The sequence below is a fragment of the Aplidium turbinatum genome, chromosome 11 (assembly GCF_918807975.1).
Source record: "Aplidium turbinatum chromosome 11, kaAplTurb1.1, whole genome shotgun sequence".
Taxonomy (NCBI): Eukaryota; Metazoa; Chordata; class Ascidiacea; order Aplousobranchia; family Polyclinidae; genus Aplidium; species Aplidium turbinatum.
In genome coordinates this window covers 12,414,131-12,427,640 of record NC_137482.1, presented here as the reverse complement: position 1 = coordinate 12,427,640, position 13,510 = coordinate 12,414,131, and the positions used below count along the sequence as shown (strand labels likewise).

At 36.7% G+C, this 13,510-nt stretch overlaps 1 protein-coding gene across 3 annotated transcripts in view; it reads right to left on the bottom strand.

Annotated features, from left to right (window-relative positions):
- The window catches only part of LOC145779503 (cytoplasmic FMR1-interacting protein 1 homolog), a 29,818-nt gene extending 18,084 nt beyond the window's left edge, over positions 1-11,734 (bottom strand). For 2 of the 3 annotated variants that reach the window (XM_082591108.1, XM_082591106.1), the window contains exons 1-6: positions 11,404-11,734; positions 11,138-11,317; positions 4,192-4,373; positions 2,821-2,939; positions 2,319-2,425; positions 1,958-2,062 (exon numbers count right to left, since the gene is read on the bottom strand). In XM_082591108.1, coding sequence (XP_082447234.1) covers positions 1,958-2,062; positions 2,319-2,425; positions 2,821-2,939; positions 4,192-4,373; positions 11,138-11,317; positions 11,404-11,610 — 900 coding nt within the window. In that variant the 5' untranslated portion in view covers positions 11,611-11,734. Of the gene's footprint in view, positions 1-1,957; positions 2,063-2,318; positions 2,426-2,820; positions 2,940-4,191; positions 4,374-4,761; positions 4,944-11,137; positions 11,318-11,403 lie in introns of all 3 variants that reach the window. The other variant, XM_082591107.1, reaches the window with a different exon arrangement.
- Positions 11,735-13,510: the final 1,776 nt, after the last annotated feature.

Below are 13,510 nucleotides of genomic sequence, written 5' to 3'. Positions count from 1 at the left end.
ATAATCTTGTTTCGCCCAGTACTGACGATTGAATATTAAGTCACAGGCTAGGCGTGGAAGGCAGGTAACGTGGTCGATGTCGTGGTAGCTAATCAAATTCTTCTAAAGTTCGTAGTAGCCTACACTGCTTGATTACGCTTCTGAGTTCACCTCAGCACCTAAAGGTGAATGACAGAAGACAGGAACTTCAAAGGCGATAATGTGAAATATTACTTGATGTTGAAGTATAATACTGCAGAACCTTCTCAGTAATTTCGGGGTATTTAAAGACACTCCATATTTATCTTTTGCAGTTTTTCTAGTTACTTTCATTACGGTACCTGTTCGTTAGCTGTGGTGTCGTTGAGTCTTCCACATTTTTCTTATATTTCATTAGAAAAAAGAATATATCCTTACACTGGCGCCGACTTACGGGGTTACGGGGTGGCCACGCCACCCCGTAACGGCTGTGGCGGGGTGGCAGCCACCCCGTTTAGGTTACATTACTTACTGCAAATAAATGTAATTTGAACGGACGTTTAAATCTTTTTTTGGTCATTAGTTTTCGCTTCAAGTCAACGTAAAGCAAGAGGTGAACCAATACAGTATTGCGAAGAAACTGATTGTTTTTGTCACAAGCATGATACTCGCGTAACATCAAGCAAGCTACGTGAAGATTACGCAACACGTGACTACGAGTTTTTTCCTTGTTGTTGCGATCGTTTTATTTGTTACTTGTCATAAGTCATGTTACATTTGTTAGGTTTACAATGGGATTTATTAATCAATAAAATACGATCTTTCCCTTGCCTCCCTCAAAAATCTTTTTTGAAAATTTTTAAACTGCTCATAATATCGCTATAAATTATGCCAGCTATAAAATACTTGGAAATAAAATTATCTCGATGATTGATAGCTCCACCCCCTAAATGAATATCTATTTTTAAGTTTCATTAAAAAAATGCAATTTTTGAAACTTTTTGAGTTTTATTTAAAAAGTGCACTTAGTAAAGTAGCAGTTTTAACGTTTTGCAAATTTACACGTTTACATGATTCTATTCGGGGAAAGCTACACCCCCTACCAATTCCCAATAATAAAAGCAACCTTTTTCAATTACTCAAGATTTTGCATTTTGAATTATTTTCCGATTTCAGTTGGAGTGTACTGTACTGTGATATACTTCATGCAGTAATATTACGTGTCAATGCGTGACAAACTGTGAGGCGGGAATTTATTGGTCTGACATAGGAGTTGCTTGTTACATCACAGAAAAAATTACGAAAAGTCGTCCAGTAAAAGTTTTTGCCGACATTCCAGTTTTATTCAGCTTAAAGATGCCACCGAAAAAGCGTTCAAAGTTGCAGCCCTCCATTGAGTAATTTTTTGTTGCGTCTAGTCAGGATTTCAGCCAGCATGAAAGTGACCAAACGCCTGAACGAAACGAAAGTGTGCCCGTGCCAAAAGGCAGCACGAGCAGGATAATCGCTGTTGAAGGGAGAAGCTATCAAATATCATGGGAGAACGAATTCCCGTGGCTAGAATATGATAGATGCATACGATAGATTCTGTCAGTTCTGTCCAAATGTTAAGTGTCAGAGCAGCAACGTAACAATAAAATTCACGACATACCTTCTGTGCTTTGTTTTAAAGTTGCTTTGTAAATTATCGAGCTACAAATCAGGTGTGAAAAGACAATTTCATCTACGAAACACGCTTAGTAAAAATCAAACAAAAACATGCAGTTTGAAAGTTTTTAGGTTGCCATATTGTGCTATCCGCCACCCCGTGCAAAAATAAAAGTCGGCGCCTATGTATCCTTACATAACGGCTTGATTTCTAAGATGCTTTGTATTTCGCATTAGGGTTGCAAACGCAGAAAGTTATTGGTCAAAATTTGTAAATTTTATAGTCAAAATTTCAAGTTTTTAGGTCAAAAAATTGGTTGCCCTACTCATAACATAATATAAAAAATTGTACCTTGAACAATTTGTCTATCTTGTTTAGGTTGAGTCTCTTCTTGTCGTTGAGCTTGTAAATACTCACATCTCGGTTGTTCAGCAGGAACAAACCGAATCCCATCACCTTGACATGATATAAATTAAATTTCCTACTTTGCTTCGGTTCATAGTCACCCAGACAGCAATTCAGTCGTTTTTGACTTTGGTTCAACGTCTACAGACGTTGAATCAAAGTAAAAAACGACTGATTTGTTGTCTGGGCAAGCTATATTGAAACGGGGTTAATAAAATGCTGCACAAATCACAGGGCTTAGTAAAATTTCTTACAATTACAACTAGTAATGAAAACCAAATAAAATAGAAATTCCATATCACCCCACCTTTAAAAGCATGTGTTTTTCGGAAGGGACCAGATACATCTTATTTTCATAGTAATTCATGCTGATATTCACAATATCACAGATTAGGTCTTCATATCCGTTGATGCCTGAAAACCACAGAATAGGTGTTGAGTAAACAATTTGTTTTGAGCAACAAAAAAATACGATATATATATTGTGAGTGAATTGAAGTGAATTGCATTGAGTGAAACGAATATATTGTGACCTTCTGATGATTATGAAGCTACATCATCATCATCATCATTACGTTCCTTCCTCGTATTGAGGGTTGGATACAATGCGCCATTGTTCTCGACCATGAGCTGTTCGTACTGCATTTTCATAAATTAATTTTGTCCATTTAGTGATGTTTGATGTCCAAATCATTCTTGGTCTACCTTGAAGCTACAGAACTAAAGGATCTTCAAATGAAAGAAAATAAAAACGTAGAGTACGCCATTGGCCAGTTAAACAGGCTGGCTATTTTGGTAGCCAACGTCACCTGAAAGAGCCAACTTCAGAGACTGGGTGATCTTGTCATGATTAGCCAAGAACATTGAAAGATTTTGTGACTCTTGAATAGACTGGGGATCCGACATTTTTTTGAGAAATTGTGCAGCTCTGTAATGAATGTTATTGTGACAATGAAATGTTTATGACAAAGAACACATAAAAATCTACTGTGCACAAGAAAAAGGCAATCGCAATTATTCCATTAAACTAGAGTTACATACTCGTGTTAGAATCAAAAACACACTTTGTCAAAGATCGCAGAACATTAACATTTTTTCACAAATTTTTACATTTCACTGAAATAAAGATCGCATATCACGTATTTCTAATGACGTACGGTACTTCAAGGATATGGGCTGTTTATAATGTAACATAGGAACTTAAAGTGTTAACCTTAAACCAGTATAAAATGAAATGAACACTGAACAGTGCACTGCACGTACGCAACACAAAAGCTGCAGAAAATAAAATGTTTAATGTTTGCATTCATGTAAACATCCAGTATATATCTCTCCATGCAAACGAAAATGTAATGAATCAACTTAAATCCATTTAAACTGTGACTATTATTTCATGCAAAAGGTAACATTCCATATGACATCACATCACAGTGGTGAGAAAGTATGAATTTCTGAGTCTTTCAGACTCATGTCGCTAAACTGTTCTATTTTCTTTCTCTATGTCACTAAAGCGTTCGATTTACTTTCTCCGTCTATTCTCTAGCATTGACAATGAGACTTTTGCGTCAGATAAAACTGTTCTACAGCACTTAAACTGTTCACTCAAGATAGTAATTTTTTAATCACCCAAGCGCAATAATTTCAGTTTAACCTTGTTCACTATTACTTAGTAACATGTCTCCTTGCTTCCAAGAACCACATGTTTGTTAACAATCTTCCTACCTAAAAATTCAATTGACAAAACAACAAAATCTAAACTGTATTGCAAGTTATGATTTTGCAGTTGGCAATGATGGAACAACTAAAAATTATAATGTACGATAAAGTTATTTTTCAAATTGAAATAGAATTTTTGTGAATTAAAATTGATGTCAGATTTTTTTATTATTAACTTCAAAAATTATGTTCAATAGAACATAAATATATATATTATAACATGTGGAATAGGAACATAGGAAGAATATCAATTAAAGATGTTCCTCAATCCTATAATATATTACAGTCGAAAAATAACAGAAGTTTGTTAACCCCCAGCTTAGCACCATCCCATCAAAATCAAGAACACAACAATGAAAGAGCAACCAAATATTATGTTTGACAACAAGTATTAGTTATAAAACAAAATCACTGAAACAACACAACAAGGAAAAACACGTTGCAATTACAACGGCTGGTCATACCTTCTGTACGCAGAGTAATCATTTTTAACGCTACTTTTCATGTTCTTCAATGCATCCAAAACAGCAAACATGTTGATAAACTTTCCAAGTGTGAGAAGATATGCTTCTGAGACAAAGTCTTTTCTTCTCTCTTGATGGCAGAGACGTTTTACTTCACCTGTAAATTTGTCCACTGCAATTTTCTGAAATTAAGAAGACCGTTAGACATGTTTTAGAGAGAGCAAAATTCAGAGGCAAAATGTAGTTCTGAAAATTGAAACATGCCTGTCTGTCCTTTCATTCTTCTAGTAAAACTAGAGTTGCTAAAAAATACTGCAATTCTAAGTTTCTTTCTCATCTTAAACTTTCGATCAACAATCACTAACAGAAGAAAATTAAGTGATTGCAATGATGTTTTCAACATGATGATTAGCAAGTCAAAATAATATGCATTACATATGATACTGTATATGAGTGATGCCATGTGCAACAGCAAACAAAAATGCTTAAAATCAAAACACTGAGATTGTGAGAAAGTAAAATGCTTTCAAGAAGCGAAGTACGCATTTTGTGGCAGTGCCATGCCCCAACCTGCGGTACAATGATAGATCGTTGCTGCAAGATGACTTCATGTTTTTCAATGCATCTAATACAGCTATCATGTTGAGAAATCGGCCCAGTTTAAGCAGGTAGCCTTCTGACACAAACTGTTTTTTGTGTTCATCACCAGACATCCGTAGAACCTCTCCATAAAACATCTCCACGGCTCTTTTCTGGTGTTTTATAATCAGTTTGGTTGATAATAAGTTGACAGAAATAGTTAATTAGTGAATAGGCCTACTGATGCAGCCCGGAATGTCCCGTTTCGGCGAGTCCGATTCGGCGAGTCCGATTCGACTAGTCCGATTCGGCGAGTTCCCTATTCGGCGAGAGCCTTTTTCGGCGAGTGCCCTATTCGGCGAGTTTTTGAAATTTTTAAAAGGAAATTATCGGGTACCGTAGCCTAATTACAATTGCCGTTTTTACATCGTTTTAACGTCGCTAAACGTTGAAATCGTGCAGAAAGGAATAAAAATATAATGTTTGAACTATTAAATTAAAATTCGTCATGTCAGTTCAGTTATTTATATTTTTGACCATCATGTCAAAAACAATACACGTCAACATAGCAAAGGTAGTAAACATAGCAACATATTCAAGTTCATTTTCACAGCAACCGATTCACTGCCGCGACAATTCTCTGCAGAGGTTTCGACTTCCGAAAGCGACAGCGAGGCTGTTTGCAAGCGCATTAAGTTAAACGCACGCTGCGTCAACGTAGCAAATTATGTTGTTTTTGGGTGCATTCAACATCTGATGACATTGAATCGACGCAAAATGGTAGATTTTTGCTATGTCACAGGCAGCAAAATCAGTCATTTTTACATTGATTCAACGTCTGCAGACGTTAAATCAACGTAAAAATGACAGATTTTTTTGTCTGGGGTGGGATTGTAGCATCGCTACTCGTTCTAGTGATTATTTACTGCGAAGCTGTTGCGGTTTGCATTTAAAAATGTTTTCCTGCTGCCGATCGCTAGTTCATCTATTGTTTTATGTATCAATGCCGCATAAAAAGTTGCTCCCACGCGGAAATATGCGTGGGGGCCTGGTCCCCACGGCTTAGTCGCCTATGGTTAAAATGATTAGTTTGGATCAACAAATGTGTGACCTACACTCCTACAGCTTAGATTGAAAGGAAATTATCGGGTAGGCTACCGTAGTCTAGTTATCCCGACCAGCAAAAATTTGTTCCAAGAACCCAGTTAGCCTAACAGTTCATTTTTACATTGTAGTAGCAGAATGAAAAGGCTAACCAAGTGTGTGGCCTATCGTTTTAACGTCGCTAAACGTTGAAATCGTGTAGAAAAGGGTGCTTTTGCTGACTAGGATACGTTGAAACTGAGAAACATTCACAGAAGCCCTACAATACGTTGCATTTTTAAGATAATGTATTCAGACGTTGAATCAATGTACAAATGAAATGTTATGCTAAATGGGTTCTTGGAACAAAGCGTAGGGCTTCTGTGAATGTTTCTCAGTTTCAAAGTATCCTAGTCAGCAAAAACTCCCTTTTCTACACGATTTCAACGTTTAGCGACGTTAACACGATAGGCCACACATTTGTTTAGCCTTTTCATTCTGTTACTACAATGTAAAAATGAACTGTGTTCTTGGAACAAATTTTTGCTGGTCGGGATAACTAGGCTACGGTACCCGATAACTTCCTTTCAATCCAAGCTGTAGGCCACACATTTGTTGGTCCAAACTAATCATTTTAACTATTCAAAAGTACTAACTTATAGACATAAACATGATCTTTTTTTCTTTTTTTTTGTAACGTTTTCTTTGTTTTATTTTCCCTTCATATCTTAAATTTTTCTGAAAGTGTTGCGACCGTGCCAAATTTCTTTCAACTCAATAACTTACTTCGGTCACAAGCACGTTTTAACGTTCGTGTTTTGTCGCTTCTACCTTTTTCTACACCTTTGCTATGTTGACGTGTATTGTTTTTGATATCATGATCAGAAATAAAAACAACTGAACTGACATGACGAATTCAAGCACGTTTAAACGTTCGCGTTTTGTCGCTTCTACCTTTGCTATGTTGACGTGTATTGTTTTTCATATGATGGTCAGAAATAAAAACAACTGAACTGACATGATGAATTTTAATTTAATAGTTCAAACATTTTCTTTTTATTCCTTTCTGCACAATTTCAACGTTAAGCGACGTTAAAACGATGTAAAAACGGCAATTATAATTAGGCTACGGTACCCGATAATTTCCTTTCAAAAATTTCAAAAACTCGCCAAATAGGGCACTCGCCGAAAAGGGCTCTCGCCGAATAGGGAACTCGCCGAATCGGACTAGTCGAATCGGACTCGCCGAATCGGACTCGCCGAATAGTAGCAGACCCGATGCAGCCACACCTTACATTACAAACCAAAATGGAACTAAATTGTATATATATATACTAGTTGTAACTTGTAAATATATATAACCCCAAACCACACAAGTATAGACTGCCTTGTGAATCAACTGAATGCAACGAATGGCTTTTCAGCCAATTAACAATTTTGGAAGCTATATTCAGGTAATAAATCCTAAAAAGACAAATTTTAACTTTATCACTATTTAGTGATCATGCACCAATCAAATTACATAACCTGTGACCCAACAAAAATGATCACACAAATCATCAAAACTGTCACCATGTTACAGCTTTAAAAACGTGTTGCCAATCAAATTCAACATATGGTGCCGACTGCCGATACTTCAAAGTCTATTTCTTGATTCCATTCAACAAGCTGCATTTTCATAAATTGACACCACGCAGAAGAAAAGAGTGAATCAAAGCATAGGCCATGTATGTACCGTACAACTAAGTTTATCCTAGCTTTTAAAACAATTTTCAAGCACACGAATTACAGCAGTATCTATATGATATTTTCAATGTGTTACAAACAAATGCAATGTATAAAAATACCACAGCATGAACCTAAATGAAAAATACCAAATGACACTGATATTTTGCTGAAAAGACATGGCCACATAGTTTCCTTTTTATTACTTCAAATGAAAGATTTATTATAAATTATAATGTCAGACAAAACAGGTCAATCATGTACCCTATTTGCCAGACATTTTGATAAGATTATCCGATTGATGATTTAATCAATTTGCTAAAAAAAAGTTTGTTGCGAATGGGTATTATTGTTAGAAATGTGCATATGGTAAATCAGTTGCAATGGGCCAAGGCAACCTATATATACACAAGACATACCAATGCGTAAGTTGCCAGTTTGACTAGAAGCCCATCTGCTATGCTTGATGGCAGTCAAAATTGCTAGTATAAGCTGACGGTTTGAGCTCAGTTCAGTAGGGCGCAGACAGTTAGGCGCCGGTCAAATAGGCGCGCACGCCGCACGATGTGGCGTCTGGGGGTCTGCTACTATTCGGTGAGTCCGATTCGGTGAGTCTGATTTGGTGAGTTCCTAACCTCTAACCCCTAACCTTAACTCCTAACCCCTAATCCTAAAACGGCAATGATAATTAGGCTACGGTACCCAATAATTTAAAAAAAAAATTGAAAAAATCCCCCGTTAAGGGATCGGACTCACCAAATCGGACTCACCGAAACGGGCCATTCCAGGCGTCTGGATATTTAGGTGCGGAACACTGTGGCGCCCCTTCATTTAGGTGCTATTTCTAGTAAAGTCTGCAGATTGTATCAGCTCAGCTTTGGCAAAACCTAGTCGAGGTTTTCACGAAAAACTAAGTTATGCTTCAGTGCTTCACTCAAGCCTACCACCCGCTTGAATATAGGCTACGGTATATTTTTTACTGATGTTTAGTGTAGTTATAACTAAAAGTGAACTCAGTCATGTTCGGAAACTTGAATAGTTTATTGATAAAGCTTGCGCCGACGCAAACCTGGACTAACAACAAATAAATGCCGAACACGCGCATTAAAAAAACAATATATATATTTTTCTGTTCAATTTAACATTTTGTGTGACAAGCATTGCCGGTTTAAGCAGCTTCACTCACGGAAGCCATGACATATTTTTCTGTTCAATATAACATTTTGTGTGAAAAGCATTGCCAGTTTAAGAAGTTTCACGCACGGAAGCAATGATGTATTTTTTTGTTCAATATAACATTTTGTGTGAAAAACATTGCCCTACCTGCCAAGCTGATGCAATCTGCAGACTTTATTAGGAATAGCACCTAAATGAACGGGCGCCACAGTGTTCCGCACCTAAATATCCTGACGCCACAGTGCGCGCCTATTTGATCGGCGCCTAACTATCTGCGCCTAAAAAACTTGCTCCCGTTGAGTATGCCATAGCCCTCAGGAGGGCCGTAGCCATTTCTAAAACAAGATACTGTTCATAATCATAAGAGAAATCAAGGGCTACAGTCGAAGGGACGCTACTCCAAAATCGATGGAGTAGTGGTAGTAGTATGAAAATTAAAACACAAACGTAGGTCAAAATTACACTAAATATACAAAAACTATATTTATTAACTAGGCTACTACTCAAACCGTCAGCTTATAGTAAATAATGGACTAGATCAGCGGTTTTCAACAAGGCATCTGCAAAGCATTTTTAAAGGGTCCTTGAAAGTTTATGAATTTGCAGCATGATTGATAATTCTAACATTAAAAATTGATTAGGGTATATTTTATTTGCGTATTACAGTGACTTTCAAACTGTACATGTGACAACCTGGTGCGAAGTTGGACATTTTAAAGAGTGTTGCAATAAGGTTCAATTTCTTAACTAAATAAAATTGATACATATAAAAAAGTTAAACCTTTTTATAAGGTTATTTGTGTTGTTGATCAATGCTTAACTTGGAAATGCAAAACTTTAGTCAGCTACAGTTGCGCCAGGGTCTGCTACTATTCGGTGAGTCCGATTCGGTGAGTTCCTAACCTCTAACCTTAACCCCTAACCCCAAAACGGCAATGATAATTAGGCTACGGTACCCGATAATTTTAATAAATTAAAAAAATCCCCCTTTAAGGGATCGGACTCACCGAATCGGACTCACCGAAACGGGCCATTCCGGTTGCGCCATGACTGTTCTTACACTAAAATAAGGTTCACAAATGAAAAAGGGAAAAATTTCTTGCAAACGGAGCAAAAAATATATTAATTTTTGATAAAATCCATACAAAAGCATCAAATCTGTATATATATTAATGGTTTTTGATCCTGTCTGCAAACATAAAGCTCATAACATAACTTTGGCAGTGTCATGCATCGTCATAAGTACGTCGCAAATTCTTCTAAGCGTGTCGCTTTGAATTTTATGAGACAGTTGTTTCCGTTAGACGCAATACTAAAATTTCAAGCAAAATTTTTTTACAGGTCCGCTTCAAGGGCACCAAAAGGGATCCACCAAGACCAAAAGGTTAAGAACTACAGGACTCGATTTTGGCAAACAAGAAAAAAAATCTTTTTTAACGTAAAACTCAGAATTATGCAGTGATATGAGATTCACTGAGCACACTTTGACAATTTGAATTCTCAAAACTACTGTTTCAAAGAGATATAAAGCATATTTAAAACCAAATTACATCGTCCCTAGTCATTATTATAGGTTCATAACATAACAATGACAAGTTGTGTGAAAATAGATAGCTATGCAATGGGCATTACAACTGTGTGATACTATCCTACAATTATGCTTAAGATTTGGGAGAGTTTATCAGTGTTGACTTGTGTTATACAAAACAGTGCATTGTCAATGATGATCTTGGGTGATATGACTAAAGCATTTTTCCACAAACTGTGGCCATTGCGCCTTTTTATCTTTAATGTTTTCTCTTATTTGGTTCAAGTGTGCTATTATCAGCTCCATAACTGCTGCATACCTCAACAAAGTCCAGCTGTGCGAACATCAGATCTTTGACAAACTATGAAAATGAAAAAGGGGACATTCTCCTTTAGGTTGATGGTAAACGTTTGCCAAGTAAATTATTTCCTTTAACCATCAGGCCGAAGACAATAGTTACATTAAAGATGTAGCCTATGCAAGCAAATCCTGATACAACTATGCAATATGTTCCTTTAAGTGGTAAGCTATACAATTAACCGATGCTTTTTCTTGACAGTAAGATTTGGTTGAGATTTCAGATTTTGATGCAGCAAAAGGATTGATACATTCAAGCAGTATGCAACTAACTGATTCTGCCTGTATATATAAATATCTATAGGTTTCTTCAGATCCAACTTATTTGAAAGCTGAAAGTTGTCGAGTTTCATTCCAATACAATTGAATTTAAAGTTTTACGAAAAGTTATTCCAAGTCTTTGTGTCAATCATAAACATATCAAAAGTAATGGATTTATTTTATCAGCAAGTCAAAAAATATAATTACATATTGCACCTAGGCTTATAGAATACAAACCTGAAAGTGCATGAAGTTCATCAATTTCTGAACTTCAGGTTCAAGAACTTGAACAGTCTTTTCATAAATTTCAGAGCGATTTGCTTGTTCATTGCATTTGACCTGAGGAATTGCACGTGAACAACTTCGCCACGTATACAACATAACAGCATATGTGTGACCTTCTTCAAGCATTGCATTCTGTATATACAAATAGCAACAAGATTTAACACAAAGTTTTCAATGATAAATTAATTAAAATATAGTACAAATGTTTGAAGTCTCACCATATTAGAATGAACAGTGGCTTCTTCAATGTACTTTGCGACACCCGTAACAAATGCATTTCTGTCTTCAAAATTAGTGTCAAAGTTTGCTTGGTACACAATCGATGTTGGAACAGGTTCAATACATGGTTGTTGATCAGGAAGTGGCAGTTCTTCTAGTAAATCAACATTAGAAAGAGCATCTTCCAACATAACATTAGTTGTCATTTTGAATTTTACAGAGTTGCAGCAAACTCTTCTTCACTGGATTAGCTGAAATAAAACTATTCTAAATGGACCAAAGCTGTAGTACAGCTGCTTTCAGTACGATATACACACAATTACACATTCACATAAAGTCTGAAATAACATTAACCTTGATTCAACAATTTGTTTGGAATTGCACACATCCGTATGTAGTTCTGGAATAACGGTATGCAGAAGTTACGAAGAAGTTACTGCAGACAATAAATTATCAGGATTGCCAAATGTTTTAGTAAGCTTTTTTTTTTTTTATTAAAATTTATAACCCCTCAAAAAATCACAGTGACAGTTTTAAGCATTAACTAATATTAAATAAAAATTTATATATGCATTAGTTTGAAAGCAGCAAGTTAATTTTACTGGGTGCAACCTAGTTCGTACCTTGAACCATTCGTACATTCAGTTCGTACCCTGAAAAGATCAAGAAAAAAAAATAAAAAAAGCCGAAGTTGCTGATCGCAGTTTAATAGCACAAAGCCGAAGTCGCTGATCGGAGTTTCTGCGGTTAGCGGAAACTGCGGAAAAATGTTTGCGGAAACTGCAATCAGCGAGGGTTAGAGCATAGATTACTCTATGGTTAGGGTAAAGGTTAGCGGAGAGGGAAAATGTTTGCGGAAACTGCGATCAGCGAGGGTTAGAGCATAGATTACTCTATGGTTAGGGTAAGGGTTAACAGAAACTGCAGAAAAATTTTTGCGGAAACTGCGATCAGCGATGGTTAGGGTTAGAGCATAGATTAATCTATGGTTAGAGTTAGCGGAAACTGTGGAAAAATGTTTGCGGAAACTGCGATCAGCGAGGGTTAGGGTCTGGGTTTTTTTTTTGCTGACACTTTTCGGTCATTTGCCTGAAATGACTTGAAAAAATTCGGTCATTTTTTATTTATTTCGGTCATTTTTTCTGAGGAAAATATTTCCTTTCAAGTAGCTGATACAAACCAAAATTTGCACTTCCTGACTAGCTACAACATAGGCGCCAACTTTTTATGCTGTATTGATACATAAAACAATAGATGAACTAGCGATCAGCAGCAGGACAACATTTTTTGAATGCAAACCGCAACAGCTTCGCGATAAATGATCACTAGAACGAGTAGCGATGCTAAAATTCCACACCAGACAAAATCTGTCATTTTTACATTGATTTAACGTCTGCAGACGTTGAATCAATGTAAAAATGACTCATTTTGCTGCCTGTGACATAGCAAAAATCTACCATTTTGTGTCGATTCAATGTCATCAGATGTTGAATGCACCCAAAAACAACATAATTTGCTACGTAGACGGAGCGTGCGTTTAGCTTTATGCGCTTGCAAACAGACTCGATGTTGCTTTCGAAAGTCGAAACCTCTGCAGTGAATTGTCGCGGCAGTGAACCGCTCGCTGTGAAAACGAACTTGAAGTCTCGGCCCGAGGTAACCACTAAATAACGCAACAAGGGCTGGTACAAACCGCACTGCGCACATGCGGAATAATCAACGCAACAACGGACTCGCGCAAACTGCATGGCGCACACACGACCGTTGCCACAGAAACCCGATCAAAGGCGGGGAATATGCGCATCTTTTGTTTCATCTGCAACACGAAAACAGGTCAGTCATAAGTTGCGATATTGTAGTGAAAAGGGAGCTATAATCAAACGTCTCTCCGTAACTACTTTTAAAGAGCTGTTTACGGATGTCAGCAACTTCTAAATTTATTCAAGGTAACGTGCTGTTGAATTGATGTAAACGTGAATGATTTTACTTTCAACAGGTACATTTTCAAGCGTATAATCAAGTTAGTATTTGCATTCCATTTTCAAGACATTGTCATTCCATTTACAGTATACCTTTTACTTTTAAGTAAACCTTTTCGTCTCTTGT